The 27,447-nt window shown below is 45.4% G+C and overlaps 2 protein-coding genes across 2 annotated transcripts; both read right to left on the reverse strand.

Annotated features, from left to right (window-relative positions):
• Positions 1–2,418: 2,418 nt before the first annotated feature.
• CUNH1orf52 (chromosome unknown C1orf52 homolog) lies at positions 2,419–8,671 on the reverse strand. The gene is made up of 3 exons (XM_027395909.2): positions 8,354–8,671; positions 7,487–7,688; positions 2,419–2,918 (listed from the first exon to the last, which is right to left on the reverse strand). The coding sequence occupies exons 1-3, from the start codon at positions 8,621–8,623 to the stop codon at positions 2,845–2,847; spliced, it is 546 nt and encodes a 181-aa protein (XP_027251710.1). The 5' UTR covers positions 8,624–8,671; the 3' UTR covers positions 2,419–2,844.
• Positions 8,672–11,123: 2,452 nt separating this feature from the next.
• On the reverse strand, positions 11,124–26,964 carry Bcl10 (BCL10 immune signaling adaptor). The gene is made up of 3 exons (XM_027395908.2): positions 26,727–26,964; positions 15,550–15,838; positions 11,124–12,565 (listed from the first exon to the last, which is right to left on the reverse strand). Exons 1-3 carry the CDS (start codon positions 26,781–26,783, stop codon positions 12,213–12,215), a joined length of 699 nt encoding a protein of 232 aa, XP_027251709.1. The 5' UTR covers positions 26,784–26,964; the 3' UTR covers positions 11,124–12,212.
• Between the last annotated feature and the right edge of the window lie 483 nt (positions 26,965–27,447).

Here is a 27,447-nt window from a genome sequence, read left to right on the forward strand (position 1 = left end):
TAGTTAAGGATCTTTAAAATGAAAAGTCTAAGTCCTTGAAATAATTATTAACTTTCCTAAAAACGTTGCATGTTGACTTTTTATTGAACTGGTCCATCTGAAAGATGTTTCTGGTACATTAGATCAATACTGCAATATGGCTCTTCTGGTCAGTTTGGATTTAATTTTTCTAGAAGTTTATTTAACTTCACTTTATGTGCACTGGTGTGAGGGTGTCAGATGCTCTAGAAATGAAATTATAGACAGTTGTGAGCTGCCAGGTGGATGCTGGCAATTGAACCCAGGTCCTCTGGAAAAGCAGCCAATGCTCTTAACAGCTGAGCTAGCTCTCCTGCCGGATTTGTTAGATCTTTAGATATATGAATACCTCAAGGGTAAGATGTGACATTTATTTATAACAAATAAAGCTTACCTGAAGATCAGAGTACAAAGCTAGCCACACTAGTTAGCCATAGAGGTCAGGCAGTGGTGGTCACACTTTTAATCCCAGCTCTCGGGAGACAGAGGCAGACGAATCTGTCAGTTCAAGGCCACCCTTGACTACGTGAAATTGATTCAGTCTAAAAGAGAAGCAGAGCTCACACAAAGGTGATCTCAGCACTTGGTATCCCACACCTAAGCCCCAGCACTAGAGATGAATACAAGGCAAGGAGAAGACAGGAGCTCAGTGAGTTCGAGCAACAGTGCAGCTGGGAGCAGTTTTGGTGGATCACCCCTTCTGTCTGAGCATGGGTAGAGGTGAGAACTCTCTAGTGGCTGGCCGCTTTGCTTCTGTGATCTTCAGTATTAACCCCAATAACTGTCTCTGGGTTTTTATTATTTGTGCTACAGCAAGACATTCATTGAACCAAATACACAGTACTAAACTAATTACCGGCGACTTCTGGCATTCATGTCTCAGTTATCTGGCCCTGGAGCCATACTGCCTGGCTCTTCCTTGAATAAATGTATTTTTAATTTTAAAAACTTTGACTGTTATCCCCCCTACTCTTTAAACATAACCCCGGTTCAGTCCGTTGTGATGGGGAAGGGTACACCCGAGTGTAGACTGGAGGACAATTGTGGGGACAGGCTCTATGTGGGTTCCACCAATTGAACTCTGGGTTGTCCCGTTTAGCAGCTTCCTAAACCCACTGGGCTATCTCCTCCACCCTTGAGTAAATTAAGTCTTTGTTCCTCATTTCTCCTCTTAGCAAGGTAAACACGTCTGTGAATCTTGTAAAGAACAAAGCCGGGCCTACAATAGGATCTGGCCCATTTTGGCTAAGTCAGTGTTGAAGAGAGTGAGGCAGTGGGCAGGTAAGAGAGAAATGAATCCAAGAATACAAAGGAGGGGAACATGTGAACTCTTTGGAGAGCTGACTAGGTCACTGGAGAAGAGGCAGACCAAGCAGAAGGTATAAGGCGGAAGAGAACTATACATCTGAACGGCTCACCGGGGCACTGTAAACCATCCCTGGCAGCTGGATCATGAGCTTTGAGAGAACTTGGACTTGGTAGATACGACAGTATGTTTCCACCAGACCTATGAGATAATACAGCAGGGGGCTGTTTAAAAAAGCAGGGGGGAAATATGGGAGATGTAGATTTTAACACAGTATGGAGACTTCAGACAAGTGGAGCTAGAGAGCTGGATACACAAACCTGAGGCAAACCATGACAGCGTTCCCCATGGTGGCAGCTTCTGCCATGAACTGGTAGGAAGAATTACAGCATAGGGTATGCTGGCCTCAGGGAACAGGCAGGAGACAGAATAAAGAGGTTCCTTTTGCTTTGCTTGTTATACACAGAACTTTAACATCGGAGCTGGGCAAGAAAGCACAAAGCACAGCAGGCAAATAACTCGCCTAGCATGGACAAGGTATGGGCTCACACTCGGCCCATAAAATAAACAAGATGCTCAGTGAAATTGGAATTGACTTTTTAATGTGTCTCTTCTATCACATATACTCAGATTCAAATTTAACTGGATACCTTCTGTTCTTCTTTGCTCACAGAAGAGCCTAGCTTCGGTGTATTTAATGAGGAAATGAACAAATAATCACACTGTAAGGCATTACGGTAAGTGCAGCTGAATAGTCAGGTCAGGAAAAGACACCCGCCCCCTCAACAGCAGAAGTGTACATGGAAGAGATGATAATGTTCTTGAGTCTGATGAGAAGTCAGGCAGTTTCATCTGATTCTCCAGAGTCCTGAGTTAATCTGCTTGTCTTCACTCACTGAGCGCCCCCTCCAGTTCTTCAAGCTCTTAGTTACAAAATGGAAGATACTAATAACGTCTACTTTACAGAAGTAGGTACAATGCACCTAAACATGGGAGGTTCTCCCTACATGCTAATCCCTACTGTGAATTAAAAGGTCACAGGGCAAACAGACTGCTCGTCAAATACTCGTTAGTGGCATACAATAACAGCAATGTTGAAGTAAGTAGTTTTATTTCCATGATCATTTATTTACACTGTACAGACACTAATGAAAAGCACCCACAAGTTCACAGTACATTACAATATATTTACTTTAAAAATATATTCCTTTATAAAAGGTTCAAAGAACACTGGCATGTCCACGTGACAAAACTCTCAAAGCCTGTCACCAATTCTGTGATAGCCAGAATGCTTCCAAGTACTGTCAGTTCACAATCACAGGCCACCATTAGAGTTGTAAATACATACAGGTTTTAAATAAAAATGAATTCTATAGTGGAAAGTCTTGAGGCGATACGTGTTAGTTCATTAACATAAATACTTTCATGGAGATGTCTGTCATAATAGCGCACAATAGCAAACACTCCGCCCAAGCCCCATCTCAAGAGCTCAGCAGCCCATGTGTTCTCGTCACGACTCTCTACTTCTTCTTCTTGGCTGCTTCTCCTGGCTCCACTCTTCGAGTTTTACAAGCACGCTCATCTTTGTCATCATCTTGAAGTGGGAAAGAAGAGGGCTTCATTAGTAAGTCTTTAAAAATCACTCATTCATTAGCTTTACACCACAACACTCATCAGCTGTTTGAACGCTTACCAATATAATCTAAATTCTAATTTTCAGAACCCTGATATTAAACTACATATGAAAACAAACTTTTTTTTTTTTTAATTTATAGCAACACACCATTTGTAAATGAACTTTTAGGGACTTTTATGTGGCTGAATTTATCTTTTTCCAGGAAAAACAGCTTTTTCTGAAACGACTGGTCTCAGAAAGTTTCCAGTGCATATACTGCAAGTATTTAGATACACAGCACACTTACAGGAATAGAGCAAATTTCCTTCCACAAAACATGCATCTCTTCTTAGCGATGCTATGTGGCCACCAGCTGTACTTTTCCTCTTCCAGTCTTATTATCAACCCACTACCTGCTCTGAGGTTAAAAGCACAAGTGAAGGGTCAGAGAATCTACAGGGGTCTACTGGACCATTCCTTCCTGGTGGTCAGAGCATCTTAACAGCAGGGTAAGCAGGCTCCACCTTAACATTAAGGAACATTAAGGAACATTTCCTTAACATTAAGGAAAATTTAGATGGAGGAAGACTATAGAACCATACAATAAACAGTACCTCCATTCCCCACCATTATTGTTTATGGCCATGGAAAATTTCCATGAACAAAAATGTCAAACCTGAAAGAGTGGATCTTTTCAACTATTTTTTAAAAATCCAATTTTGTGGTTCAATATACATAGGCTAGCACAGACTAATTGCTAATTCATATCTCCCTAAACAAATGTGTGATGTAAAAAATTCTACCCATGTGGTGGTGGTGGGCCTGCAGTCCTAGCACTCAGGAGGCTGAGACAGGAGGATTGCTATGAGTTTGAGGCCAGCCAGCTATACACAGCAACACCCCAGAAGAATTCCATATAGATACACAAGGCTTCTGACCTCCTTACCTCCACGGTACCAGGGACCAAGTCCATAGCCTTCCGCCTTCCAGACGACCATTCTATACTGAACACCCTTAGCCTTGGCTTTATTCTGCTTTCTCTCCTTTCCCTGCTCCTCCCTTTCTTCCTATGCAGCCTAGACCTTCCTGATTTCATAATTCCCTTACCTCAAGCTTCCCAGGTACAAAATTATGGAAACAAGCCTCCATGCCTGGCTGAATTTTATTTTCTTAGTCAACAGGACTACTCCAATAAAATATTTTGATGTTTTAAGACCTTTACATTAAAAGATCAAGGAAACTGCCAAGGTCAAATCACAAATCATGTGACAAAAAAATGTGTAACCCAGGCTGGGTCCAAATGCCTGACTCTCCCGCTTCCACGAGTGTAGGAATTATTGGTGTGAAGCCACCACACCCACCTCAAACAAACAAATAAACAAACAAACAAACAAACTCTGGATTTTAGCTGGAGCTTCATGATCAAGTTTCAAATTATTTTCAGAAATAATAAAAGTTGAAGGCATTTTTTGAAGACTACTATCAAGCAACATTATTAACACACACTGAAAAGGGACATTTCTGCTTTTATTCTGCCACTTACTACAGGTCAATCTACTGATAAACACTGAAACCACAACATAACACTGCAATTGGAAAAATGTTCCCATGAGTGATTGGAGCAGGAGAGCTCCTGCCCCCTAGTGTCAAAATAAGGTACTGCCATAAAAACCAGCAGGGGAATAGCTTTGTTTTTTTTTTAAAAACCCTAACATAGCACAGATATGCTGATATGAAAACAATTTTTCTATTACACAACTTGAATCGCCCAAGGTAAACAACATTACCTTAACCTGTGTACTTTTAAAATAAAAACAAAAGTTAAATAGAAATCGTTTGCTCCAAAAAAAAAAAAAAAATTAGTGCCGGGAGTTGGTGGCTCACGCCTTTAATCCCAGCACTCGGGAGGCAGAGGCAGGCAGATCTCTATGAGTTCGAGGCCAGCCTGATCTCCAGAGTGAGTGCCAGGATAGGCACCAAAGCTACACAGAGAAACCCTGTGTGTGTGTGTGGGGGAATCATTTGCTCCATTTGCTGGCTTTTGCAGTTACTTGCTAACAAAGCTTTAATCAAAGTTTTACTTCTCCCCTGATAAGCAGTGAGGCAAGGTTGGATTTAACCTTTTATCAGCTCCTCTAAATTCTGAAAGTGGTAAAAAAGGGCAAAGAAGAATATGGGCTAGACAAATAAAAGCAAGGTCGCTTAATAATTTAGGATATAGGTAAGTGTGTAGACTTTTTCATTAATCAGAAACTATAGGTAAACAATGTCAAGGCCAGGGAGATGAATCCCAGTAGTTTATGCAAAAGTCTGACCAATTAACATGTCTGAAACCTCAGATATTCCATGGCAAGGTGGGAGGGAGAGAGAGTGCCCAGCTCAAAGGCCACTAGACACAGCATGCTTGCATACGTAGCAGAGGAACTTCCAAAAAAGGCAGAAGACAAGGACCGACACCTAGGGTTGTCCTCTGGTCTCCACACTCACACATAAAAAAGACATGCTAATCAATACTTCATTACTAAAGTTAGATCCAGTAACCAATGCTTAAGCCCAAATTAAGAATTTAAGAGTTGCCAGTCAGTGGAGGCCTATGCTGGGTGGGATTCTGGGTCCTCATGCCTGTGAGGAAAGCATCTGTGAATGTGCTATTCCTCAGCCTTGAGCCACACCACTCAGTAACCACCCCCCCCCTTTTCAATTGCCGATTCACCTTCTGATCAAAAGGACTGGGTGGGCTATGGGAATGTGGGTGTCCCGTGTCATTTACTCGGAATTCTGGTAAATGAACCCAAAAGTTAGAAAAAAGATGATCCTTGCTTTCTTGTATAAAACTTCTGGCTTTATCCTAAGGGGACAGAGATGGAAGGGCACGAGACCACAGCAACTTGGATTATCAACTCTGGTCCCTTAAGAATGACAGCTTTTTAACTGTGAAAACACAATGGGACCAAACATCAGCTTAGTAAGGCACATCCTATTTCAAGGTTGAATTTGAAGTCCAATTTTGTCAGTTCCCAACATCGTGAATGTAGGCAAATTCTTTCATGCCAGACTATTTTTCTCATCTACAAGACAGTGCAAATGAAGGATGGGTCTCCACTGTGTCAGGTTGCTCAGAATGTTAAATTAGAAACTTGGATGAAGTGTGAACTGTGACCTTGGACAAGTCATAAGCTCTCATCTGTATTTCCCTATTCTGGTTTTGTAAGACTGTACAAGGATTCTCTATTCAAAAATACTTTTTAGTCAAAGTGTCACACAGTAAGAGGCATTAAAATTCACACGAAAAACCTATGCCTATAGTCCCAGTGCTAGGGAGCTGAAGGCAGAAGGAACTTGAGTTCAAGGTCATCTTCAGCTACAGTAGAAACCCCTTAAGGTTTCTCTGTAAGCCTGGTCCTTGTATTGGAAGATCAGAAATCTATTAAACCAAAAAGGCAAAAGCTCAGGATCAACTCAACAGTCATCCACTCACAATACGGCACTAGCATGGTACCACACACAGAGGGCCAGATCCGGCCTTTCAGAAACTAGAGAGCCTTATGAACAAACCACCACACAATGACATTGAATTGAATGAGCAGTACTGGCACGTCCAGGTAAAGGAGAGTAGACCAGTGTACTAGAAATTGTTTTCATGTTGGATTTTATCAGCCAACAGTTTAAAATGTTCAGTCTAGACTAAGGTGCAATGTACATCCAAAGGCAGGAACCCATATGACAGTGTGGTCCACTCAGGTCTGATTTCAAGATCTTAAAATGCTGGAATGGAGGCCTTCAAAATGATGGTGCTGGGTGGGTCACACCCAAAGCTCTCTCCTGTCCCAGGAGCTTTGGAGCAAGCCAGTTACACAATCAGACATGAATTTCAGAAGCTGGAGACACAGAGAAGTGGGGGTGTGAGTTTGCAGGCAGAGATTACTGTGGTAGCCCGAATAAAAACTGGACTTATGAGATTACCAACAAAGAAAGTCAAACCACCGCATGCCGGTTCCGTGCACAGCCGATTTCACTGCCACCCTGATTTCAGCTCTAAACCACAGAAGCCTTAATAGAAAATGAGGCCTTCAGCACATCACAGCTGCAGTTACAAGAACCTGTGAACTAACACCCGCTGCTCTAATGAGGCACCTTAAAAATCACCAACACCGGAGGTCTGTCTTAAAAATAGAACAGGTACTGGGAATGGTGGCCCATGCCTTTAATCTTACCACTGAGAGGCAAAGACAGGCTGGCCTCAAAGCACACCCAGCTCACACAGACCTTGTCTCACACAAAATAAAGCCAAAAACCTGCAAGATGGAAGTGACTTCTTGTTAGTATCCAAAGTCAAGTCTTCCGGTTCACTAGGGTGTAACTTTTGCTCACTGAGTATCTCCTCCTCCCGGGACAGGGATTCTCTATGTAACACTCCCGGCCGTCCTGGAACTCACAGAGATCCGCATGCCTCTGCCTCCCGAGTGCTGGGATTAAAGACGTGAGCCACCACCTTATCTCCTTCTTAAAGCGAAGCAACGAGGTCAAAATCTTTACAGCCCTCTTACCTGACTCCACCGTCTCCTCCCCTTCCGGCAGAAGCCGGGCTTTCTTAGCATTCTGTGGGGCATCATCACCATTGTCCTCATAGATGTTCGACCATTTTATTGCCATGTCCAGCTCGGGCGGCGGCGGCGGCTTCTTCTCGGCAGCGTAGGTCTCTGGGGGCGGTACGTAGTTGGATTTCCAGACTTTGAATTCCTTTGGAGGCTGTTAAGGAAGCACATTAAGAAACCCTGTGAGGAACCGAGGTTCCTGCGACGGAAACGAGCGCATGCACCTCCCTGCCGCTCGCTCGCTCGCTCATCTTTCTGGCTGGCTTTTTAAATTTTATTTCCTTTTAAATCCTTTATGCTTTTTAAAAGACAACACTCTTTTTTTTCTTTTTTTGTAATTTTCCATCAACATCACAACACCGTTAAGTGAAAAGTCAAAGGGTTCCCTAGATAAACAAAGCTCATAACTTTTAGTTACCAAGGAAGAGTCCAGTCTCAGATACTACGGCCAGGCTGACCCCTTCAGGAGGCTGCGGCAGACACTGTCTTGGCGGCAGCAGCAGGCACTTCGGCGTCAAAGGGAAGGGGTCTCGGGGAGAAGCTGCAGCGGGGGCGGGGAGTCACCACCGTTAGTCGTCGCCGGGCTGGGGCCCCGAGCGCGGGGGGCCGGGCGGAGGGACGGACGGACGGGTGGACGGACGGACGGACGGGAGGACGGGCGGGGCGGGCCCGGGCTGACACCCCCGGGCTCCCCGGGCCCCGGGCTCCCGGGCGGCCGTGGGGCCGTGGCGGCGGAGTGCGAGCGGGCGGGGCCGGGCGAGCGGCGGACCCCGCGGGGCCGGGCGGGCGGCGGGCGGGCGCGGGCGCGGGGGACCTCACCTCCTCGGGCGCCTTCACCACGTGCCGCTCCCAGTCGATCTGCTTGTTGAGCGGGTTGTAGAGGAAGGCCGGGCGGCTCACGCTGCGGAACAGCTCGTCGGGGCCCGGCAGCCGCTTCTCCGCCTGCTTGCGGCCCGTCGTCGGAGCCGCCGCCGCCGCCTCCCCGCGGCCCCCGTCTTCCGGCTCGCTGCTCTCCTCGCCCGACGAGTCGGAGCTGCTGCTCCCGTAGGCCGCGAAGTAGCTCAGCGGGTCCTTCTCCTCGGCTGCCATGACGGCTGCGGGCGGCCACCCTCGCTCGGCCGGAAGCCGGAAGCCGGAAGCCGCGGCAGGCCCCGCCCCGTCCCGTCCCGTGCCTACACCGGCGGCGGGCGCCTTTGCGTCCCCTAGCGGCGGCGCTGCGCTCCTGCTCCCGGGCCGAGGGCAAAAAGAGGCCGAGGCGGGGACCCCGCAGCCCCCACGCCCCAGGGAATCCTGGGATCGGTACCGGGGGCCACGCCAGACTCTCCGGGCTGGCAGTTACGGCACGGGAAGCCGGGCATGCTCAGGCTTGCCTGTCAGCCTGGTTGAGGCGGGTGGGCTGCTGCAAACTGGAGGGCGGGAGCGGTGCAAACGAGGGCTCCCTGCCGCCTTAGTGCTGTGCAGGAGACACCGTCTCAAAACAACAGAGCCGGGCGGTGGTGGCGCACGCCTTTAATCCCAGCCCTCGGGAGGCAGAGGCAGGAGGATCTCTCTGAGTTCGAGGCCAGCCTGGTCTCCAGAGTGAGTGCCAATATAGGCTTCAAAGCCACACAGAAACCCTGTCTCGAAAAACCAAAACCAAAACAAACAAGCAAAAAAAAAACCAAACAGAAAAACCCCAAAAAACCAGTAAGAACAAGCAAGCAGGAGGGAGTGGAAACACACACTCCTAACCCCAGCACTGGGGAGGATGAGTCAGGAGAATTGCCACAAACTAGAAGCCAGTGTGGTAATTTTACCTCCTCCCTGTCATTCATTGTAAATCTTCAGATCCCTGGTAAAGGTGGCACTCATTAGCAACTTGCCATTCTGTTGCATTCTTACCTCCTAAATTCTACGGGACAATGCTGTGAGTTTGCCGATGGAAGGGGTAGACTGCCTTGTTGACGTTTACTTTCCTAGTAACTATTTCAGTGGCCGTGTCCATGGACTACATCTATGGATACCGTTGGATTATAATTTATGAGAAATAGGGAAATAGGTCTGAGTGTCCCTAAAAGAAGTTCCATTTAAGTACCTAGACTGACAGAGATAAAAATGTTCCCGAAGTACAAAGTCCTGGGGTCCCCCAAATCATCCTCACTTCTGGTGTGGTGGTGCAGTATTTGTGCTCAGTCCTGGGGAGATGGCAGGGAATGCATGAGGCTCAGACATCCAAGGCCTCCCTTGTTTACAGAGTCTGAGGCCAACTCAGGTTATTGTGAAATTATCTCAAAAACAAACCAACCAGGAATGAGAGCTAAGTGGACAAGTAAACAATAGAACTTCCAGAAAACTTTCAAGTAGCAAGGTCTCTTGGACAGATGAAAATCTCTAGCACTCAAAGTAAAGACTCAAGGAGCAGATTTTCAGGGGCTGGGGAGGTGGCTGAGTCAGAAAAGAGCCTGCTGGACATATGATAGCCAGAATTTGAGTTCTCAGCGCCCACATAGAAGCTGGTGTAGTGGAATGCATTTGTAAGGCTAGGGTGGGGGGGAGCAGAGCCAGGAGGATCCCAGGATCTGCCAGTCTAGTCAAATGGCGAGCTCCAGGCTGAGCGAGTCGCTGTCCATCTTGTCTTTTTGAGACAGCGACTCGCTCAGCCTCTGTACACAGGCACACATATACAACATACTCAGGCACAAACACACATATATACTTATACAGAGTTAAAACAGGTGAAAATGCAAACAAAAACTAAAAAGCAGGATTAAAAAAAAGTGCCTACCTAATTTAGTAACTGCCACTACCCTGGCCTGATTGATCCCTAAAGTACTATGCTAAGTGAGCCTCTTCATTGAGGAACACACCCTGAAATGCCTGAGGGGGTTCTGTTCCTTATGCAATGAGATGTTCTAGAAAAGGTCAGTGTTTGCTAGGGCTGGGATGGAGGGGGAGCTGAACAGCTGCATCAGTGAAATCAACTATTTGGTTATGACACTTTTGCAGCAGATATGTAATACACATTTCTAAAAACTTGCAACTTAGACAGTGGAGGACCCAAATATGGACTTTAGTTATTAACAATGTATCAATATTGGTTCACCAATAACAAGTCAGCACATCAGTAAGTATGTGAACCAGGAAGAGGGAGGTGTTTAATACTCCGCTCATTTTTTCTGTTAAACCCACAACTGTACAAAAAACATGCTTTTCAAAAACAAGCAAAAAAAAAACAAAAAAAAAAAAACAGGGAGGTATGATTTTTATACTGTTACTCTGTATTCCTGAAAAGTAACTTTGACTACTGTATCCACGACCTTAATATCAAATTATATCCTGCTGAGTCAGCCATCCTGTCAATTTATGTCCCCTCTTCTTCCTCTCCCCTCCCTGCTGCTGAGACCCTCATGACTACGGGCTCTGGCTGACCTTGAACTCAAGTGTATAACCTCAAACTCACTATGCTCCTGGTTCTACTTCCCAAGTGACAGAACTGTAGGCATGCACACCACATTTGGCTTTGAAATGCTGTTTTGTTTTAAAAACCAGTATATAAAGGGTTAGACACTTGAAACTCAGATATTTTAATTTTTTGACTCTAAAACATCACTACCTTGAAAAAAATTTTTTATTGTTAATAGCAACTTTTCATTTCTTAATTTTTAAATAATAGAAATACATAGGAGGTGGATGTCAGGAAATATGTAAAATTATAATTTAAATGAAGACAATCAGTTTTCAAATGTGTAAAGTCAGTCAAACTTTGTAATATAATAAAAACATAGTTGTAGCTAGTGGCTGCTTGATACAAATATTAAAAACAAGATTGTCACACAACCCAAAATCAATTGTTTTAGTTATTTTATCCATAAAGCAGTATTCACTGATAAAGAATAAACGGCCCAGAAGAAGTATTTTTAATCTATTACAAGTAATATCAATTAATTACAAGTAATATCCTATTGGGATAACATTCGTTTTTTTTTCCTCTGTGTAGCCCCGACTGTCCTGGAACTCACTCTGTAGACCAGGTTAGCCTTGAACTCACAGAGATCCACCTGTCTCTGCCTCCCAAGTGCTGGAATTAAAGGTGTGCCTGGTTTAAGACAATATTCTTTAGGGTAGGAATGATGACACAAAATTCTGTAAAATCCAAGGGCAGTCACATCAGTGGGCAAGAGCAGTACAAAATGAATTGTGGCTCAGTGCCATCAGGTGTTTCTCAGAACCAAGGAGCGGGAGACTCTCCTTAGTGTTAGGCCGCTCTCCCAGGGTCTGGCTTTATGCAGGTCAGAACAGTCTGCTGCTGAAACATACTGCCAGGTCATTGGAAAGATGGTCAGACTGAACATTTGTAACATAAATGTGCGAAGAAACATTATTCTCAGCTCAGGAGCTGATTTCTCAAATTGAGAAATAGTCTCAGAAAATCAGTCTTATAACAAACACAAAAAGTTCGAAATACTAAACATCTAAAATTTAAAAAAAAGGTCAACATGGAAAACCATGCTTTACATCCAGTTACTCCCAGAGTGTGCTTCTTTATCTAACAAATCCTATTTACAGAGAATGTGTGCACTGTGATTTAAAAGACTTAGCAAATGTGAGTGAACTGTTACAGTGGCTTTTATAAAAAAGATGATATCATTTACAACATTTTTTCATTACTATTAAAAAAAAAAAACTAGGCTGTGAGGTGTCATTGGCGTGAAAGAGCTCGTGATCGTAAGGGGAGAAACATTTCACTGGAGTTTCCATAAGTTCCTCCTTCCAATCGCAGATCTGGGGGCAGAGGGGGTGCCCCGGGGTCCCCAGGTCGAGGAAGTGTGCCTGAGGAGAAGCTGCCGTTTTCAGTTCTGCCAACTTCTAGGACTGGCAAATTCAGAGAGGACTCAGTAGAGAAAAAGGGAGCGGTGCTAGACTCTCCTTCCGGGTGGTACATGACAGTGGACGCTCTCTGTTTTTCAGAGAGATTACTCTCTTCCGAATTGGACCTAGAGAGGTTGTTGGTGGCTCCAGCTGCAAAGGGCTCACAGCTGCTACACTGCAGGCCTACGACAGAACAGAGGCAAATGAGAAAGGAACCAAAATATGCCCACCCCTCCCACCCAGCAACTTCTCCAGGACTGTGAGCTAGTTACAATACAAGGACAACTTGTTTGGAACAGGGTCTCATGTAGCCCAGACTGGCCTTGAACCCACTATGGAGCCAAGGCTGGTTCCTGCCACCACCTCCTAAGACCTGGGGTTACAGGGTGGTATTGATGCTCAGCACTAGGATTTCAGTTGCAATTTATAGATGCTCTCATCAAACTTACACACTTGCTTTCCTGACAAGAATACTACTATTTACATTTTCAAGCTAAGGACACCATCTCAAGGAAGCTAAGTGCCACACTGCTCACATTCAATAGTTACTTGCATAGTTAATGGCTGAAGGATGGGGTTGGGGGTGGGGAGGCCAAGAGATGGCTCAAAGGTTAAGAACCCTGGTTCAGTTCCAGAAGACCCTGGTTCAGTTCCCAGCATCCACATGGCGGATCACAACCATCTGTAACTCCAGTTCCAGGAGATCTGATTTTCTCTTCTGGCCTCTGCAGGCACCAGGCACATAAGTGTAGGGAAATAGCTCGGACATATAAAAATAAATCCTTTAAAAAAAAAAAAAAAGCAGCTCCTATAATTTTTCATAATTTTTCCATTGAGAGAGGGTTTCACCATGTAGCACAGGTTAGCTCTGCACGTGTTAAGCAGCCCAGAATGACCTAGAACTCAGATTTTATCTAAGCAACATTCTGTAGCATTCTGGCTTGATACTCTTACGTGATAAAAACAGAATGTAATCAGGAACATACTCAAATCTTACAAGCCAATCAATGGCAACTACGGTTCTTGAGTAACCTGGTGTTAGCACTTAAGCAGATTTAGTGGTCACCTGAGACACTCGCTGTTACTGTTAGGGTTGAGAAAACAGGCACTGAACAGGTGAGCCATGCAGGGTAAGAACTCCAGGTAGACAGTGCCTGTCCTGGTTCTCACACCAAAGAATTCTATCATGTCCTGAGGGTCTAACGGACAATTACCCCAGGACAGGATGGATACAAACACTGTCTGTTACACTTACACACAGTGCATGTGGCTGTCTACAGGTCTAATGGACAATTACCCCAGGACAAGATGGACACAAACACTGTCTGTTACACTTACACACAGGGCATGTGGCTGTCTACAGGTCTAACGGACAATTACCTGTTACGATAAATCTTTCTGCCAAAAACTGCTGAGCCCCACCGCCACGTGTGAGCTTTACGCCAGCCGCCCGCCCAAGTTAGGCCCAAATGAATACACAGAAACTTGTATTAGGTACAATGCTGCTTGGCCAATGACTAGGACTTCTCATCTGCTAACTCAGTCTTAACTATCATAAATCTATATATTTTATAAGACTTATCAGATGCCTTATTGGCGTCCCTCCTTGCTGGGATCACATCTTGCCGCTGGAGCATGAGAGGAAAAAAAGGGGCCCTTCCTGTTTCTCCTTCGCTTAAATATGAGTCTCCTTGCTATATCACTTCCTGCCTGGATCACACTTCTCTACTACATTTCCCAGAATCCTCTTTGACTCCTAGTCCCGTCTACTTGCTGTCTCATTGGCCAAACAGTATTTTATTTAACAATCAATAAGATAAATATACACAGAAATACTTCCCCATCAATTACCCCAGGACAGGATGGACACAAACACTGTCTGTTACACTTACACACAGGGCATGTGGCTGTCTACAGGTCTAATGGACAATTACCCCAGGACAGGATGGACACAAACACTGTCTGTTACACTTACACACAGGGCATGTGCCTGTCTACAGGTCTAATGGACAATTACCCCAGGACAGGATGGACACAAACACTGTCTGTTACACTTACACACAGGGCATGTGCCTGTCTACAGGCACAGGAGCCCCTCCTTGGGCTGACAGTCATAGGTAAAGTCAAAGATGTCTAAAAGTGAATTTGCATGTCATCTTTTCTGCTAACATTTTCAATATTAGATACACCCTTTGGCCCATCTCTCTGTCTCACTGGTTTTTTGAGACAAGATCTTAGAGAGTAACCTAGGTTGGTCTCAAAAATCACAGCCCTTCTGCCTAAGTGTCCCAGGTGTATTTCACCAAACCTGACTCAGACACTTTTTATAAAGCTCATGAAGGGGAGACGTAACAAAGACATACAGATTGCAGTTTCTTATGGGCTGATCCTTAAAGGACTGACTTCTCTACTGCCAATGTCAAGAGCAGCAGGCGCACAGCTATATCCTAAGCTTGTGTGTGTGACCCAGTGCTCTGGAGAAGTGGGGGAGGGAGGGAGGGAGGAGCAGTTGGGCATTTACACTGAGCAGGCAGTTGTACATGACATCCTATCAGAGGCCGTGGGCTGAGGGTGAAATGGGAGGTGACCTGATCCTCTTCTGGCAGCCTCAGGTCCTAAGCCTCTCACAAAGACTAGGTTCAGACTCAGTATACTTTATGTGTGAATCTTATAAGCATGTGCCAATTACTGCTTTTGGCCACCTGGTGGGAGAAACCACAAAAGCTCAGCTAAACTTAAAATTTGTCACCTATAGATTGTTCTTCAGTTGTTAGGACAGGACAGGGTCTCTCTACATACCAGGCTGACCTGGAACTCACAATGTAACCCAGGCTAGCTTTGAACTTGTGGCAATCCTCCTGCCTCGGTATTCTAAGTCTAGGAATATAGGCATAAGCCACATAGCTCCTCTTCTTAAAATGCAATGTAATGGTGTTTTCTGAGCTTATTTCTGAATGGATTAAGCTTATGGCATATTTTAGAGATAAACTTCTACAAGCACTTTTGTTAAGTGAATACAAACACAGCCAACTGGGTTTATATCACTTTTGTAACGTGATAATGTATCTGGTAAGAAACATAAATTGACCCGTAAGCTTCTGGGGAAAAAAGGTCAGTTTTGACGTGTGAAAAGCGCTGTTAACTCTTTGCTGTACAGCATCACTCACCTTTGAGATGCTCCAGTTTTATATTCCGAAGCTTTAGCACTTCATCCGTTATCTTCTGAATCAGGAAGTTCTGTGTTTTCTCCCTGCGAATGGATTCCACCAGGGTGTCCAGTCCCTTGGGGTTTTCCTGTAAGTAGTCTAACAACTTCCCAGCTCTTTTCCTACTTGAAGTTCGGCAAGAAATTTCTTCTGTGTCTTCTCTACTGAGTATTTTCTTTGCACGCAGATGATCAAAATGTCTCTCTGCTATGATTTTCTCACACAGGTAAACACGTAAATTTTCTAAAGCCTAAGAGACAAAAGAAAAATATGCTCAATGTTACTTTGTAGCATGCAGGAAAATCACAGTGGTGAGTGGTTATTAGTTAGGAATCTTAACTGACGTCAGGAGGGATCAGCCCTTTAAAATGCACTAAGTAAGATGATGTCCAGGAAGACCCAAGGGGGGCCCACAGTTCTCACAGACTCTGCCCAGTTCTGTTTCATATTTCCTCACACCTGAAAACTAAGACCCATGGGTGGAAGGAGGGCCTGCAGAGACAAGCAGTCTGCACAGGGTCCCCTAGTTCAGGGGAGAAGATAAAACACATTTCTTTGTATTCTAGTAACCATCAGTTGAATTTCAGAATTAGGACGAGGGAGGACAACTTGGTGTGTGGACTCTCATAACTGGCAACTTTCTAATGCTTGTTACTTATTATTACAACACCTCAGTGTGAAACCACTAAAAACACTCAAAACCCAAATCCCTGGAAGGGCCTGTATGTGTCTACCTTGAGATCAGTTAGAAAAACTACAACTCAGTGGGTCAGTCTTCGTGGAAGGGAGAGGGAAGGGATGTGCGGAGAGGAACATAAAGAAACAGGAGCGACTGCTGGGAAAATGAAGAAAAAGGAGACTGAAGCAAAGCCTAGGATAAGGGAAGCTGGTTCAGGCCAGTCTTTAGTATGCATTTAACCTCAGTCTTCATTGTTTCCCCCCCCCTTTGGTTTTTCGAGACAGGGTTTCTCTGTGGCTTTGGAGGCTGTCCTGGAACTAGTTCTTATAGACCAGGCTGGTCTCCAACCCAGAGATCCGCCTGCCTCTGCCTCCCAAGGGCTGGGATTAAAGGCGTGCGCCATCAACGCCCAGCTCAGGCTTCACTGGTTTTAACTAAACCACACAAACAAAAAAGTGCAGACATCAGTGAGGTAGCACTGATGCTCATACACACACTGTGCAGTGTTGTCTTAAGAAATGGTGATGATAATCTGTTGTCAGTCATTTCAGATCCATTCCTGTTCACTAGACACACGACTCTGGGCAAGTGACTTAACTGTACTCTACCTGTTTCCACATGTGATGGTTCAGAGTAATAAATTAATATATGCAAAGTGCATATAGAAATTTCAGGGTACATAGTAGGTGACCGATCCTGTTAGGGACAATGATCATGGTGGTGAATTTGACTCAATGAGTTACAATGAGTTAAGGCAGTGGAGGATTTTAGTAGAGCCTCATTAGTAAATAATGGTGGGAAAGTTGTCTCAGTGAAGGTTTCTCAGAGGTTTTTAGCTACTGAATCCCCACATACATTTATTTATCCACACAGTAAAATTTGTATGTGTAAGTTCCTAGCATGAATATAAAAAGATGAACAAGACTTTAACCCTGTATACAAAAGGGCTCTTGGCTTAGCTGGGAATACGCAAAAGCTTAGCTGTGAGCACACACAAGCCAGTAATTACCAGACCATGTGATACAGCTCCAAAACGAATGACTGCTGATCAAGAACAAGGAAAGGGCAGGTGCAAAACTCCTGCAGGCGCTGGGAAATTTACAGAGGCATGGAGGCGTGCAGCAGGGAAGATGCCGAGCCACACAGTGAGCATCTGAGGGTGGTAAGGAATGAAGCTGGGGAGGAAAACGGAGTTAGATCATGGAAGACTTTTACAACATGCTGAGGAATGGTTTCTTGTAACCCAAAGGAGCAGTCATCAAACGTGTATAAATAAAAGCAACAGGGAAACTTTTAGAAAAGGACCGGGGGACCCAAAATTGGGGTCCAAGGAGACAATTAGAAAATTGCAACAACGTCAGCACCGAATGCATTTGAACATACCGAACATACTGTGGGTGTGGGGTGAAAGATTTTATTTGAAAGATGAACCTGAAAAACTCCTACGGTCATTTTGTTCACGTTTATGTCTGTGATCAAGATGTTTTCCACTTTGACATCTCAAGGCACTTCCAATTCAATGGTAAACTACATTCATCTTCCTGAGAATCACTGCCATCCAGTCACCCAGTTCTCTCTCACTCCTGCAGATCACCATCACCCCACACTGCTCCTCACCATCACCCCACACTGCTCCTCACCATCACCCAGCACTGCTCCTCACCATCCCCCCACACTGCTCCTCACCATCCCCCAACACTGCTCCTCACCATCCCCCCACACTGCTCCTCACCATCCCCCAACACTGCTCCTCACCATCACCCCACACTGCTCCTCACCATCACCCCACACTGCTCCTCACCATCAACACTGCTCCTCACCATCCCCCCACACTGCTCCTCACCATCCCCCAACACTGCTCCTCACCATCCCCCCACACTGCTCCTCACCATCCCCCAACACTGCTCCTCACCATCCCCCCACACTGCTCCTCACCATCCCCCAACACTGCTCCTCACCATCACCCCACACTGCTCCTCACCATCACCCCACACTGCTCCTCACCATCCCCCACACTGCTGCTCACCATCCCCCACACTGCTCCTCACCATCACCCCACACTGCTCCTCACCATCACCCCACACTGCTCCTCACCATCCCCCCACACTGCTCCTCACCATCACCCCACACTGCTCCTCACCGTCACCCCACACTGCTCCTCACCATCACCCCAGCACTGCTCCTCACCATCACCCCAGCACTGCTCCTCACCATCCCCCACACTGCTGCTCACCATCACCCAGCACTGCTCCTCACCATCACCCCACACTGCTCCTCACCATCACCCCAACACTGCTGCTCACCATCACCCCACACTGCTCCTCACCATCCCCCAACACTGCTCCTCACCATCACCCAGCACTGCTCTGTAGGGACTGCTAACAGAAAAGCAACATTTTCTAAGTTCCTCTTCTTTCTCAAATCTCTCATACATCTGTTAGATTCTTACAAATTTTCAGGAGAAAACAGAAATTTGACTTGTCACATAAATTATACCAACAGTGTTCTGCCCATGATTTATTGGATATCCCTGAACCACAAAACAGGTAAGATGTTGAGAGCACTGGGACTAGAGAGATAGCTCTTTTTCTTGTAGAGGAGCTGGGTTTGCTTCCAAGTGTTCACATGGAGGCTCACAGTGATGTACAACTCTAGCTCCAGGGATCTGACTTCTGTGGACCCCAGGGACAAACATGGTATATATACATTCATAGTGTCAAAACACCCATATTGAAAAACAATCTAGAAAGTAAAACGAGTATGACTCTGGAATAAGATAAATAGCTCTTGAAATCCTGACTCCGATAGATGGTACAAATTACTCAACCACTGTACCTTCAGGGTATTCTTTGACAAAATAAGGATAAAGAACTACACCCATCTAGGAAGACTAACTAGGGTGATGTACATGAAGTCTCAGTCCAGTCTGTCTCTGTCTCTGTCCTCTCTCTCTCCCCCCCTCTTTTCCCCTCCCTCCCTTCCTTCGAGACAGGGTTTCACTGTGTAGTCCTGGCACTCACTCTGTACATCAGGCTGGACTCAAACTCACAGAGATGCGCCTGCCTCTGCCTGTCAAGTTTAGCCTAGTCTCTTATAGACAGTAAAATTCAATGACCAGTGAGTACTGGATCATGACAGGCAAGATTCTCTATGACCTACCTCTCTAGACTAACCCGGCAGTACTGTGTCCCAGGACTTTTGGTCCATCTACAAGTGGAGACTGACACTGTTTCATGCTGCTATGTGTCTGATTCAGCTCCTACTCATCGTCTAAGACTGAGGTCACTGGTGGGTCACTTCTGGAGAACCTCACCTTAACATCCAGGATGAGTGGACACACCTACCTTGCAGCACCAGGTTCCTACTTCTTTACCTCATTTCCCAATTCATCCCCAGATATTTCCACTGTGTCCCAATGCTCTTCCCAAAGTCGCCAATGACCTCCTCAATGGACAGCACCTTTCCACCTTCATGATATTTGGCTTCTCAGAGTAGGGGCACAGCTGATGACCCCTTCCTCCAGACACAACGTCCTTGCTGAGCAAGTACGACACTGTGCTGACTTACTTCTGATGTCTATGACACTTCTCTCTGCACCCCTCACCCCCTCTGGGGTCTTGCTACATAGCCTGCCTGGCCTCAAACTCGTCATCCTTCTGCCTCAGCCTCCAAATGATGGGACTGTAGGACAGCGCCTGAAAACGTCTTATAGGGCCTCAAACGCCTCATGTGCTAGTTCTCACGTTTCTCGATGTCAAGCTTGTATTTTTCTACGTTAAAGCTCTCTTCTGATCTTCATACCTACTCTTCCTCAACTTAAGTTTGCCACCGAGTCCCATTATTTCTATGCTCCTAAAATGTACCTCAGACTTCTATTTCATCCACGCCTACTGCCCTCACCCTGGTCCAAACCATCATCTCTCCACACGCATTTATTCACGTCTTTTCATGCCCTTTTCCACTTTTACTCAGCTCCTAGGTCCACAGAAAAGATTTTTAAAAGTCAAACAAACAGCTCTCTGTCTCTTCTCCTCTCTCCATGGCGGTCAGCCATTAACTTTGTTTCTCTTCTCTCTTACCCTCTCTACTCTGCCGGGCCTATAATGAACTGGTTAATGAAAGAAAAAAAAAAAAAAAAGCAAACAAACAAAAATCCTATCAATTCCTTAGCAAGTGTCTTCTAGCAGAAAGAAATCAAGTCCTTCACGAGTTTCCTTAGACCAGCTTCCTCATTTCATCCTGCCCTCAACACTCTGAACTTACAAAGATCTTGACTGGCTTAGATCCATGTCAAATTCCTGTCTCCCTCAACTTCTCCTCCTCCAGCTCTGCCATAACCTTCAGGAATCAATTTCAGGCACATCTGACCATCCTAGCCAAAGTACAATGCTCTGGGGCTTGTCTTCATGGCACTCACTGAATTTATAATTGTATGAATGGTACTGTATTTTTCAGCTTTAATGACTTACATGTTTAGAGCAAGTAGGAAACAGGAATGTTCCGTTTAATGCTGTATACTCTGCATGTCAGAGTGCAGTGTTTTGGATGAATGAAAAATCCATTACAATATCACTTTATGGCTATTTCTCTTCATTCAAGAAATTGAGCTATTTTAAAAACAGGATTTTCTCTTGGTTCTCAATTTAACTGTTAGAACCAAATTACATTAACAGGGTACCATGGAATCTCTGTTTGTTAAGATGAACCAAATTCAACCAAAACCAGGACATATTAAATAAACATGAAAAAGGGGAGGAGCATTGGAGACACAGGTGTAACAAGAAGTCTTTCTGCCCGGCCGCGCAAGTTCTGTCACGTTATGGTCCCAAGTAACACAGAGAGAGTTACATTAGGTACAAATGCTGCTTGGCCAATGACTAGGATTCTCATCTGCTAGCTCAGTCTTAATTATCATAAATCTATATATTTTATAAAACTTATCAGACACTTTTTGCTGGCGCCCTCTGTTGCCGGCGACTCCAGAGCAGAGACCAGGAGGAAGAGCGGGGGGGGGGGGGGTGACTTCCTTCTTGCTCTTGCTTATATTTGAGTGTCCCTGCTATGGCACTTCCTGCCTGGATAACAACGCTTCTTTACTACATTTCCCCAAATCCTCCTTCACTCCTAGTCCCGCATAAGTTCCTCCTCATTGGCCAAACAGTACTTTACTTATCGTCCAATAAGACGGACACACACACAGAAGCACTTCCCCATCATCTTCTCTTCTGACTAAACAAAAAGAAGGGTAACTTATCTCTTATAATAACTGAAGAAAACTATAACCATAACTATCTGTCTTCAACTCTATCAAAGACCACAGAAGGATAATATATAAACTCTAGAATTGACAGAGACATCACTACCTGGACAGTCACCCAAAGTTCCTCTGTAACGTTGGGGCATCCATCCTCAGCCCATAGGCCACAGTGTGTCTGGCACACTTCTCCATTTCAACAGGAACCCTTCAGGACTGACTGTTCATCTTGTTTTGTAAGTTCAGCAGTCACTTTCTTGTGGGTCCTGCATGTCCATTTTATACAGCAACAAACAGTCCAGGCAAGAGCAGTTTCTTGCCCAAACGGCTAATCTTGCCATGTTGAAGGCAAACTCCATAAGGAGTTTCTTCGATGCCCATCCTCCTTTGTGACGTAATTGGTGTGTCAGGAGCAGCTGTGTCTTGATTATTGGTAGAGAAGGACATGACTTAAAGCATTTAAAAATGGCCCTTAAAGGGGACAAGGACTTAAACAGTCCATGAATACTATCTGCTGAAGCAGAAAAAGAGTTACAATGGGTGGAAAGCAGAATACTGGATGCACACGTGGATCTAGCAGACCCTAATCTAGACTGAATTCCGGTCACTTTACAATCCAGAGAATACCCTTCTGGAATTCTGATGCAGAGAGAAGATATTATATTGGAGTGGATATTCCTGCCACATAAACAGAATAAAAAGCTAAAGACATATATAGAAAAGATTTCTGATTTGATTCTAAAGGGCAAATTAAAGACTTCGTCAACTGCCTGGAAAAGATCCAGCAGAAATTATAAACCTTTAACTAATGAAGAAATTTCCTCCTTGTGGAAGGACAATGAATACTGGCAGATAGCTCTTATTGACTTTTTGGGAACGATCGGCAACAACTATGCCAAAACTGACAGAATTAAATTCATAAAAAAGACAGTCTGGATTCTTTCACATATTATAAAAAAACTCCTACTTCTGGAGTCCTTACCTTCTACACTGATACCAACAAATCAGGTAAGGCAGGTTAAAAATCAGGAGAGGTAAGTAAAATAGTTCAAAGTCCATATACATCTGTACAGAAGGCAGAATTATATGCAATTCTCATAGTACTTGTGGATTTTACAGAACCTCTTAATATAGTTACTAATTCTCAATATGCAGAAAGAGGCATTTTACACATTGAGACTGCAGATTTCGTTCCTGATAATACAGAATTAACTTCTCTGTTTTTACAATTACAGGAAACAATCAGAAACAGAAGTAATCCTCTATACATTACACATATCAGATCCCATACGGGTCTGCCAGGCCCACTAGCACAAGGCAATGATGAGATTGATCATTTATTGATTGGCACTGTGCTAGAAGCCTCAGAATTTCATAAGAAACATCATGTAAATAGCAAAGGTTTGAAAAAGGACTTCTCTTTCACTTGGCAACAAGCCAAGGAGAAACTGTCCTGCTTGTTCCTTTTATAACCAAACTCCACTGCCAGCAGGCTGTAATCCTAAGGGCATTCGGAGAAATGAGGTTTGGCAGATGGATGTCTTTCACTTTACAGAGTTTGGAAATTTGAAATATGTGCATCATACTATAGACACATTCTCAGGGTTCCAATGGGCTACTGCTTTTAACTCTGAAAAAGCTGATTCTGTTATTACACACCTGCTAGAGGTGATGGCAGTTATGGGTATACCTGCACAAATAAAAACTGACAATGCTCCAGCATATGTCTCTACAAAATTGGAACAATTTTTCAAATATTATAACATAAAGCATGTTACTGGTATACCACACAATCCTACAGGACAAGCAGTGGTTGAGAGATCTAATAGAACACTTAAGGAGATGCTCAACAAACAAGCTTGGAAGACTAAACCCCCCAAACATAGGTTGCATAATGCTTTATTAACACTAAACTTTCTTAATGCCAATGAGAAAGGACAAACAGCTGCAGAAAGACACTGGACTATGGAAAAAACTGCAGAACTGAATCAGCCGGTATACTTCAAAGATGTACTAATCTCTGTATGGAAACCAGGACATGTGTTACGTTGGGGAAGGGGTTTCGCCTTTGTTTCCACAGGAGAAGAAAAATTTGGATACCATCAAAGTTAATCAAAATTCGAGTCAAAAACGAAAAACCTCTCAATGAGGAAGAATGACAGGTAACATACCAAGGTGTATCTCATAAACTGTATAGAAACCTCCCAAAGGAAAGGGTTTTTCTTTTATCTTCACAGGAAAACTCATCTCCTGAAGGCAAAGGACACTGCATGGGTAGATACTTAAGAAGAAAAGGTAGCTATAACCATCAAACAAAAGTGTAGGGAGCCAGTTCCTGCATTATCCATTACAATAATGGTGCCTGAAGACACCAAGATGTAAATTACTTCACAGGCGCTGGGTTTCTCTTTATTTCCTAGTCCCTATTCAATTAAACCAATGCTGGCTTTAGAGGTGGATTTGGCTTTCCTCCTCTAAATCCAAGCACTTTGTTAAACTTCAGAGTTTCTGTACTATATCAAGAAGTCAATTGATGTAATACAGAATAGAGGAAAGATCAGGGACTGTCATTTGTCTTTTCTTGGCCTTTTTCTCTCAAGGTGTACATCCTTTCATAATTCTTATTTTCCCATGGTTGCCTTTCCCGGTATGCATACATATACAAGCAAATATTTCTCTGCTAACATTTATTTTTGAGTCCCACACAGCCAATGAAGACCTGTTGACAGCAACCCCTGGATGCTCCAGAAAGAAAATGGGCCACACCTCCTCAATTGCACTGGATCCATCTTACTTATTTCAGCTGACACTCTGGCCAGAACTTCGGGTACTGACTTCAATCAACACAAGAACTTCAATAGAGACAAGGACTTCAACCTGGACCTTCAATCAGGCACCTCCCACCAAACATGGACTGGATATAACACATTCAGGACTTTCATTACACTAACATTTCTTCCCACAGGACCCCACGGGGTTGTCACTGTCATCCCAGTTCAGCAGGAAGTAGCATGGAGAACACTGCATCCCCTTTCCCCACTGTTTACACCTAGTCTGCTATTATTTAAGGCTGGGTTTGGAAGGAGGTGTTCAAGCTTGGACATCTCTTTCGGATGACTTTAAGGTTTAGTTGGGATAGTTATAGTTAAGATGTGACATTAGTAGATTATTATAACCTCATGTAATTTACCCTTATGATTGTTTATAATAGATAATTTACACTGTTAAGTTTTAATCCTCTTTTAGACTAAAAGGGGAATTATAGGGGAAATGTCAGCCATGCCCTCTTGGGTGCTGACACAGGTAACGCAGAGCACGCACACTAGGGTATGGTCAGTGATGTAGCAAGACCTTAAATATGAGGGTCGCACTCAGGCGGCTCTCTCTGTTCCATGGTTCACCTTGTTTAGAGGACTGACTGGTTTCGTGAGTACTTTTAAAACATGTGCTCGTCAAACTTGGTCGACTTCTTTGAGGTACACATTATTTGTGCCCCACTTTACACAGGTGTCCCGGGGGATCAGCAGCTGGACAATGGTCCCCAAGACTCAGGGGATGTCTGAAACTCAAGGTACAAATCTCATACCCAAGCTCTCTGCCATAAAAACTCATCTCATAGTCAAGGCAGCTGCCAACAGGCAGGAAAAGCTCACAGTGTGATAGACTAGGGATGAGGTGTGACTCATGCCCCTGGTCAGATGCAGTGAGTGGTACAAGATTATCATGCTACTTAGAGCAGTGCTCAATTTGTACCATGTAACTTGTCAAATTCCCGTCCAATATCTTTGGACCATGGCTGACCACAGGCAACAGAAGCCACAGAAAGGAGACCCTGAAAACAGTATCATGTGCACAACTTCCCATTATTTATCAGGACAGATAGTACAGGAGGAACAGCACGAAGTCTGGCAGGGGTATTGAAAAGCTCCATTTTTGAAAATGTAAGAATAACTTGTATAATATTAAAACTTGATTCCTAGAAAACACTTGGAATAGAGGTCTGAGGTTGAGAAAGAAGGAGGTTCAAGTTATGTCGACAAATTTTTAAGCTTGTCATGAGCAGCTTTAATAATAGGATATCTGAGGAAAAATACGTTCTATAGACACCTTGAAGCTCATGCATAGTTTCTCTACAGTTGTGAACATCTGATACAGGGCTAAACTGTTAATGTCATAACGAACCAACTGGGCAGTGACAAAGGTCTGCAGTACTCATGTGTGTCCACAGACAGGTCTTGTCCTGCTCTGCCAGCTATAAAATGAAAAGCAATTCTCTTCTTTACAGGTATTGTGAGAAAATTCAAAACCGTGTGAAACGGAACTGGAAGCATAGCCGCCATACTTTAGTACATGGTTTTACTGGCATCTTAAATAAGACTATGGTAGCTATGAAAGACCTAGTCCCAAGTAGAATGTGAAGAAGCTCTCTGGACAGGATGTGCCCTACCAACAACACCGAACAAGGGAACTACGTGGGGCACGAACCCCACTCAACTACGCCAATTTTAATCATGGGTGCAATGCAATAAACCTTACAAGGGATAAAGTACGGCAGAAACAGGGATCTGAAGCAGAAACGACCTCAACAACTTGCTCTCAAGTTCGCAAAGACGGTTTTCCAACAGCACTACCTACGGTGCTAAGCAAAGAACGAGTTACTGTCTTTAACGTGAATCCACGTATATGATCTAAGTGGCGCTTATCTGACTTTCTGGCAAAACTCGTAACTGGAGTAAGAGAAGAAAGGAAGCGAGCGCATCGTGCCTCGGGTCACAAACTCTAAGTAAGGTGCCTGTGCCGTTCCGCCCGGTCTCAGCACAGGCGTGCGAGGCAGCCGCTGACTGTTTTCAAACGTGTGCCTGGCAGCCGAGCCTCGCTCGACGCTCGCACACCCCCCTGCATTGAAATGCGTGGGCGTCTGACGGCGGGGAATTCCGGGCTGCGCTTCCAGCTGGGCGAGCTTCACCCGGCCGCTCCTGCCTGGGGACCCCGGGCGGCGCTGGCCTAGCGGCTCCCGCGGGGTGAGGCGGGCGGGGGTCGGCAGGATGGGGAGCCCCCGGCGGGGAGCGGAGGGCACACAAACACCCAAGCCGGCCCCGGGCCCCGATCCAGCCTTCTTCCGACACCAAGCTCCCGGTCGCTCGGCTCCGGGTTTCGGGTTTCCGCTTTCCTCCGCCCGCCCCGCTCGCCCGCCGAGCTACTCACGTCCTTCTTCACTTCAGTGAGGTCCTCCTCGGTTAGGGACGGCGCAGGAGCCTCCATGGCCAGGGCCGGGATGGCGTCCTTCCGGCCCGCGCCGCGCCGCCCCGCCCAGGCTGAAGCCTCCGGTCTCCGGGACGCAGGCCACCGGTGACTCTGGGGGACCAGGACCAGATCCGGGGGAACCGCCGGCCGGCTCCCGGAACGCGGAGGTGCGGAATCTCAGCGCCCCACTTCCGGCTCCGCCCCTGAGGCCTGCGGAGCCTCGCTCGCCACGCCCCCTCCCCGTCCCTAGGCTGGAAGGCCTAGCTCAGGCTCCACCCTCCAGGGGCGGGTCTACCGTCAGCCCCCGCCCCCAATAGGGCCAGCCAATCAGTGCTAGCCCGCGGTTCTCGCTCCTTCTTCCGGAGTGGCTTCGCCGACAGGGGCCGCCTCTCTAGCCACGCCCAGGATCTATTTGCATAAGGTTGCGGATTGGTCTGCCGAGAAGGACTCGTTTCCGTGGGCGGGGCCGTGGCCGCTCAGTTTAGCGGGATCTCCCCGCCCTCGCAGACTCCGCATTTGGGTGGAGCGTGGGCCGAGTCCGCCGTCAGGTCCTCTGCTTTGCTTCTCTTTTCCAGATGTTGCGCAACGATTTCCTGTTGTTGTGCTGCTGCTCCAGGTTTTATGATTGCTCGATCGTGCACAAACGCTTACAGGTGTGCAAAGCATACACGCGCACATAATA

Source organism: Cricetulus griseus (genome assembly GCF_003668045.3).
Source record: "Cricetulus griseus strain 17A/GY chromosome 1 unlocalized genomic scaffold, alternate assembly CriGri-PICRH-1.0 chr1_0, whole genome shotgun sequence".
NCBI classification, from domain to species: Eukaryota; Metazoa; Chordata; class Mammalia; order Rodentia; family Cricetidae; genus Cricetulus; species Cricetulus griseus.

Excerpts from the sequence above, each read along its gene's own strand:
- Bcl10 (XM_027395908.2), bottom strand. The coding sequence starts at position 26,783 with ATGGAGGCTCCTGCGCCGTCCCTAACCGAGGAGGACCTCACTGAAGTG. Across the intron at positions 15,839-26,726 it reads TCACTGAAGTGAAGAAGGAC|GCTTTAGAAAATTTACGTGT; the intron begins GTGAGTAGCTCG and ends TTTGTCTCTTAG. Across the intron at positions 12,566-15,549 it reads AAAACTGGAGCATCTCAAAG|GCCTGCAGTGTAGCAGCTGT; the intron begins GTGAGTGATGCT and ends GTTCTGTCGTAG.
- CUNH1orf52 (XM_027395909.2), bottom strand. The coding sequence starts at position 8,623 with ATGGCAGCCGAGGAGAAGGACCCGCTGAGCTACTTCGCGGCCTACGGG. Across the intron at positions 7,689-8,353 it reads TGGTGAAGGCGCCCGAGGAG|CCTCCAAAGGAATTCAAAGT; the intron begins GTGAGGTCCCCC and ends CTTCCTTAACAG. Across the intron at positions 2,919-7,486 it reads GGAGGAGACGGTGGAGTCAG|ATGATGACAAAGATGAGCGT; the intron begins GTAAGAGGGCTG and ends TCCCACTTCAAG.